The sequence below is a fragment of the Phyllostomus hastatus genome, unplaced genomic scaffold (assembly GCF_019186645.2).
Source record: "Phyllostomus hastatus isolate PE091 unplaced genomic scaffold, TTU_PhHast_1.1 phas_scaffold_12, whole genome shotgun sequence".
Taxonomy (NCBI): domain Eukaryota; kingdom Metazoa; phylum Chordata; class Mammalia; order Chiroptera; family Phyllostomidae; genus Phyllostomus; species Phyllostomus hastatus.
In genome coordinates this window covers 6,874,014-6,880,940 of record NW_025334007.1, presented here as the reverse complement: position 1 = coordinate 6,880,940, position 6,927 = coordinate 6,874,014, and the positions used below count along the sequence as shown (strand labels likewise).

The window sequence follows — 6,927 nt, the reverse complement described above, 5'->3', positions numbered from 1 at the left end:
AGGACTGGGGACCCTAAAAAGCCCAGGGCAGAGGGGGCTCCAGAGGGGCAGAATCCGTTCTAGGTGTTCTGTGCCAGCAACACCGTATCACTTCATTCTTGTGGCATGGCAGAGGTGTGAAGTGTCAAATTCCTAGCAACAGCTGGGAGTGGGACTTGGGTCTTGCAAATAATTAACTCGATGACCATGAATGTGACCTGAAAGCACCCCAAAGCCAAGGACACATATAACCCCTGCCAGCCCCTGTACTCACCCAAGAAGCACCCAGGGAGGACTCTATGGCTCTGGCCTAAGGCTCAGGCTAACTCCCCTTGTAGAGCCCTCGGGGGACAGGCTGATCAGGACAGGAGCCCTGGGGGTTCCCTGAGCACTGACTGCCCTCAGGCCCTGCAGGGGTGGCCTTGGTTCAACCCAAGGTGGAGGGGCACACACCAACTCACTCTCCCTCCCTCAGGTGCAGACATCACCTACTTTCTTGCGCACAGTGGTGCCTGCTGGCCCTGACCATTGTCATCATGCCTCGGGGGCAGAAGAGTAAGCTCCTTGCCCGTGAGAAACGCCTGCAGCCTCGAAGTGAGTCTCAGAATCTCCAGGGTGCTCAGGCCACTGCAGCAGAGGTTGAAGAGTCCCCTGCCTCTTGTCTTTCTGGGGAGTCTCCCACAAGCTCCCCTGCTCCTGGTCCATCCCAGGAGCCTCAGGGAGCCTCGGCCACTAGCTCTCCTGAAGAAGGTGTGTCATGCTCAAGATTTAATGAAGCTGCCAAGAGCCAAGTTGAGAAAAGTACAAGAGCCTCCAGGGCTGCACTCTTCAAACGGAGGGCTCGCAGAGATCCTCTCAACAGGAAGGTGTGCAGGCTGGTGCAGTTCCTGCTGGAGAAGCTTAAAAGGAAGGAGCCCATCACACAGGCCGCACTGCTGAGGATCGTCAACAGAAAGTACAAGGAGCAATACCCCGAGATCCTCCGGAGAGCCTGTGAGCACCTGGAGCTGCTCTTTGGCCTTGAGCTGAAGCCAGTCAACCCCAACAGTCACACCTATGCCTTTGTCAACAACCTGGGCCTCCCGATTGAGGGAGACCTGGGCAGCGAAGAGGTGGTGCCCAAAACCGGGCTCCTCCGCGCTGTCCTGGGGGTGATCTTCGTGAAGGGTGACCAAGCCACTGAGGAGGAGATCTGGGAGTTCCTCGATGTGTTGGGGGTCCATCCTGGGAAGACGCACATCATCATCGGGGAGCCCAGGGAGTTCATCACCAATGAGCTGGTGGAGCGAAATTACCTGGAGTACCACCAGGTGCCCGGCAGCGATCCTCCACGCTACGTGTTTCTGTGGGGCCCAAGAGCCCACGTTGAGGTCAAGAAGATGGAAGCCCTGGAGCTTTGGGCCAAGCTCAATGGAACCGTCCCCACTGCCTTCCCCAGCCTGTTTAGAGAAGCACTGAGACATGAGGAAGACAGAGCATGGCTCACAGCTGTAGCCACGGTTGCCACTTTTGAGAAGGGCAGTGCCCCTTGCAGGGCCAAGTAGACAAGCTCCTCACACATCTAGGGAGGTGTGGGGCAGGCGTGTCACCTTGAGTTTGCAGAGAGCAGTCAATCAACCTTCTAGTTAGTAAAGCGTAGTGGGCTCTGTAGGGCACAAAATATTTACCCTGTTTGGTTCCTTTGTCTTCTATAGATGAGTGCTTTTTAGGTGTATATGTATTTTCAAATGTTCTTTCTCATTGAAAGTTTCTTTGCTTAAGAATCTAAGAGTATTAATGTCTTGGATGCCACATTTATTACAGCCGAGCTTTAAGATCAAGAGTTTTGTTTTGTGCAAACCGATACAAAAGCCTTCTACATTTCTTTTTGCTACAGAGCAAATTAATGCAGAATAGGATAGGATTTTGTGTGCAAATGTGCAAAATCTTACAGGAAAATATTGGAGATCACACAATGGTGAAACAAAAGTAAGGGCTGGTCAATTCTTAGTTTGCTTTATTCTCTTTGATCTTTCCTTGTAAAATTAAATGGCATATACCTGGATTTGCTTAATTCTTCAAACTGCATGAGAAATTAAATTGTAATAAATTTGGTTTCTTGCTCCTGTCTTGTGTTTTCCCCTCTAGCATTAATTGACCAACTGTTCTTTGGAACCCTCTAATGGTTCTGGCGATGGTGAGAAAAGCAGACCAAGCTGCTGCCCATAGAAGTTAGATTCTTGCAGCAGCGTTGGTCTCATAGGGAGGATGGTGGCATGCATTGTGAGAAACGAGTAAATGACAATGACATGGAAGCGGTGAGGAGAAGTGGGTTGCTGAAGACAGCACATCATTGCCCATCACGTGATCAAGGCAGTGTTGGGCCTTGGGAAACTGCCAGTCCCTGGGGTTGGGGAGACGGGTAATGTTCACCTGGGCTGCATGAATGGCTTCACGATGCTGTTGAGTGCACAGTATGGGCCAATCCCCCACATGATGGGTCTCAGGTTGAGAGATTAAGCCTGGGATGGGAAACAGATCCTAAACATTGGTTTGGGGTGAGGGAAAACCACAGAAGGACAGAAGGATCTCCAGCTGGGGCCACACCGAAAGGGGTCCTTTGTACTTGCCCCCAGAGCAGGTGAATACAGTGCATGAACTAGGCAGTTTTGGCTGAATGTGTCCAGAGTGTTTCTGAGTTATAAGGGTGATAGTCCCTTGAAGTGAGATGCCAAGAAGCCACCGGAGAAGTGTCTCTTCTTACGGGTGGAGAGAGGCAGAGCTCACTTCATGAAAACGGCATTTTGCTTAAGGTCTTTGCATGTAATTAGCCAAATTCTAAGGCTGGCTCTATTTCCAGGGAGGATGAAATTAATAAAATGAGGGGTGGTTGGTGTGAGAAGGCACCTTGGAGAGAAGTTTGTAGTCCTGAGACATAAGAACGCTGAGTTGCACCCCTCTAGAGAAGACCATCCCACACATGTTAATAACTGTTGCTCTGATGGGGAAACCCCACTTCATTCTACTTGCTTAGCAACACTTAGGCTAATGCGATGTCCTTATTGTATACAGTTGCATATTCTCCCATAGAGGACAGAAATAATATTCTGTGAGGGAAGGCTTTTATTATCCAGAGTCAAAAATCATCTTAGTAATAATGGCCATGCATTTAAAAGGACCAAACATAGCCTAACACTGTGCCAGGTGGTTTAACTTGAACACAAATGAATGCCCATAGTCCTTCACAGCAGACTATCAGACTCACTCACTTTGTGGAAAAAAATGCTCGGAAGAGTCTGACATTCTATCCTGAACAGTGACAGAGCTGGACTCGATCCTGGCTCTGAATTCCTCTAGAGTCCCTGCTGAACCACTCCACCGAGTCTGATCACAGCTCATGTCACTTAATTCGTTTTTGTAGTAATGCTCCAAAATGTATTTCAGGTTTTAAAGACCTAGACTTTATATTCACAATATTGATATGGAATGATAGGCCAGAGAATAAGCAATAACGTGACAAAATACATGGGAGGGCCAAATAAAGAGTGGGAGAGACTGTGTTCAAGTGCTGAGAGAACTAGGACAGCAAAAGGGAGGCATCCCAGGTCCTTCCAGGAAGAAAGGTGGAGCCCTGAATGACAGCTGGGGGAATGCAGATCCTAGAACCATGCAGTGACATGGAGACTGCCTAAGCCATCACCACTGGGATTCCCTGGGCAGGACAGTCAGACTGGCTGTGTAAAAAGTGTGACAGAGATATGAGGGCCTTGGTCTGAATTTGGGGACTTCAAGTAAGTGAAGAAAAGAGTCCCAGGCTCTTCCAGGACTCAGGGTGAAGACCCTGAGTGTGGACTTAGGGAACCTCCAATCCCAGAACTGAGAGGGCCACACAGTAATCCACCCTCCCTGGCTGCCCTGGGATACCTGGGCATTGTTGACATGATGAGACATACTGCCTCCTTTGAGGTCACCAGGGGGGTGAGGGTCATAGGGTAAGGGCTATTGCCTGAGGCTAGGAGTGGGAGGTTTCTAGGCTTCCCAGAGGCCAAGGTGAGTACGAGGAGGACTGAGGGAACCACACACCCACCACAATGAATACACCATCGAAGTCATTTTACTTGGCCTGAGGAACCCAAGGAGACGTATGGTCATAGGAGGGGATCCTCACTTCTTTCTAGGGGTGTCAGGGTGGGGTGGCCTTAGTAGGAGGGGCCGGCCTATGGGCCACAGAGGAATTATTGAACATGGCAAATCAAGGGACAAATCAAGGACTGAGAGTCCATCCACCCCGAAACAAAAAATTGAACCTTAGCCCTGGTTTCAGCCATTGATGACTTACCACATGGCTACCAAACTGATGCTCCCCCGACACTTAGTTTTATTTTGTCTATGGTAATTCACATACATCCTTTGAAACTGCGGCCACTACTCAGCTGAAGAGATGGGAACACAAGACCTAGTGTGAAGGCAAATAAGGACCCTTAATGAGGACTGAGTATCCCACAGAGACTAGTACAGATAACTCCCACTGAGCAGTCTGCACTCGGGGTACCTGGACAGGGAAGATAGGCTGAGGACCTGTTCCCCTGTTTCTTGTGAGTGCCATGACATGCCAACAGTTGAATGATGATGCCCCTGAATGTGCAATGAAAGACTCCTCATACTCAGAGACTGCCGGTCTCTGAGCTCATCGGCTACTGAGGCAACTAGCACTTCCCGGGCATCTTGGAGATCTCTAAATACCACCAGCACCTTTTCGGGTGCTGTTTACACGAGGGTCTGTGAACAGCCCCGATGAGGAACTCTCATGTTCCTCTGAGGATTCACTTTGTAAGTGCTCATGCAGAGATTCCTTGAATGTGAGTGTGAGAGTGTTACAGCGTCTTCTTCTATAGACGTACGAAATCAAACGACCCATTCTGAAAGGAGACATGCTAAAGATGGTCAATGAAAAGCACCACAGCCAATTTGCTGTGACATCATTGAGGCTCTGACATTACGAAGGCTCTTTTTGCAGTGGAATTGATGGGAATGGACTCAACCCAACCCTCCTATGCCCTTGTCAGCAAAGTGAAACTCTTCAATAATGGGGGAGTGCATCATGGAGGGGGTTACCCCAGGCCGGTCTCCTAATGAGTTTCTTGGGCCTAACTTTCCCGAACGGGAACCACATGGCAGAGGAGGAGATCTGGGAATTCCTGAACACCATGCGGTATATGGTGGGAAGAAGCACTTCATTTATGGGGAACCTAGAAAGCTCATCACCAACGATTTAGTGAGGCTCAAGTACCTGGAGTACCACCAGGTGCCTGAGAGTGATCCACTATGCTAGGAGTTCCTGTGCGGCCCTGGAGCTTATGCCGAAACGACCAAGATGAAAATCCTGGAAATTTTGGCTAAGCTCAGCAGTACAGTTCCATGTGCCTTCTCATCACACTAGGAACAAGCTTTGAGAGAGGAGGGAGAAAGAGCACAAGCCAGAGGTGCAGCCAGGGCTGGCAGTAGTACCCTAGGCAGGAATTATCCCCTGACCACAACCATCATCATCTACACTCCTAGAAAAATCTGATGGCAGTTAATAGTCATAAAAAATACCTGTGACATCATAAAAGGGAATTTTGTGGAAATGTGAAAGAACCCCATAGTAAAATTTTCAGGATAATGGAATAGAAAAAATATATAACATCATCAACCTGATTATTGTTTCTCCTTACAGTCTTTTGTTTTGTGTAATTTGTTTACCACCTGGACATGCTTAGCTCATTAAAGAATGTAGGAGATAGTAAATCCTCACAAGATCAAGATCTTGCACCCTTTCTCTTCAATTTCCCATTCGTAATTGAGCACCTGGTGTTTGAGAGGCTCTGGGCTAGCACTGGGAAGGCTAAGATAAAGACCCAGTGTCTGCTCATCTATGCTTTGCTAGGCAGGAGCTACAATCATGTAAGGAGGATTGTGAGACATCTTCTATACTTACGGGGGAAAAAACAGTGGGTGATTCGGGAGGAGTTCTCATTGGAAGCACTGGAGTGCAAACTCTCTGAGTCGGAGAAGTTTAAGTTTGGGGATGTGGCAAGTCGGTCCTTGAGATGTCATTTGGAATGAAGATACGTGGTGGAGTAGAGGAGGCTGTGTGGCTGGGGAGCAGAGGCCAGACCCTCTGATGACATGTCTCAGTTGAGAAAGAAAATACTTGAATGGAAAACTGCACGGTGGTGGAAAGGTCTAACACTAAAACCCAATATTACGTGGTGCCTGGACAGGTGGTGAAACCAGCAGGGCCTCATCTCACATAATTGCAAGTTCTCCTCCATACTCGTCACTTGCAGATGAAGACCCCTACCAAACAACTATCTGTAGGAAGGGGCAAGGCCCATATCTTGCTTATGCCTCAGTGGCAAAGGTGTGATCCTTCCCAGCCTCCGAGCTTTGCAAAAGATCTGATTCCATACTGCCATGGCAACTAAGGGTCACCTCATCCTCTTGACACTACAAATGCTGCCTCCCACAGGCCCTGTTCATTCACTGTTCCTGAGTGCACCCCTCGGTGCCACTTTGGGGCATGTGGTGTCCTCCTCCCCCATCCTGCGAGTATAGGTGATGGATAAGTGGCTGTGTAGCTCACTGGTGCAGGGTCCAGTGTTCTGTGTTTGGACAACACATAACCACACTGTGGAAAATCCTTCGTCACCTCATGGGGTAAATTGGAGGCCATTGAACATGCTGGTATAAATTTACTTAGGGTGGCAGATAATCCAGAAGTATATCCCTACCTGGGGCAGGGTATTCATTACCTCAGTCTGCCCTAATATAATACCGCACCCTGGGGGGGCTGAAACGATTTATTGTCTCACAGTTCTGCAGGCTGGAAGCCCACAGTCAAGGATCCGGCTGGATTGGTTCACTCAGAGGCCTCTCTCCTGGGCTGGTAGATGGCTACCCTCTTCACATGGCTGTCCCTTTCTGTGA

At 49.0% G+C, this 6,927-nt stretch overlaps 1 protein-coding gene and 1 pseudogene across 1 annotated transcript; both read left to right on the top strand.

The window, feature by feature from the left end:
* The first annotated feature begins 515 nt into the window (after nucleotides 1–515).
* LOC123829935 (melanoma-associated antigen B1-like) lies at nucleotides 516–1,523 on the top strand. The gene has a single exon (XM_045855852.1). It carries the CDS (start codon nucleotides 516–518, stop codon nucleotides 1,521–1,523), a length of 1,008 nt encoding a protein of 335 aa, XP_045711808.1.
* A 711-nt stretch (nucleotides 1,524–2,234) lies between these two features.
* Nucleotides 2,235–5,527, top strand: LOC123829934 (annotated as a pseudogene).
* Nucleotides 5,528–6,927: the final 1,400 nt, after the last annotated feature.

Coding starts and splice junctions, on each gene's coding strand:
- LOC123829935 (XM_045855852.1), top strand. CDS start 516: ATGCCTCGGGGGCAGAAGAGTAAGCTCCTTGCCCGTGAGAAACGCCTG.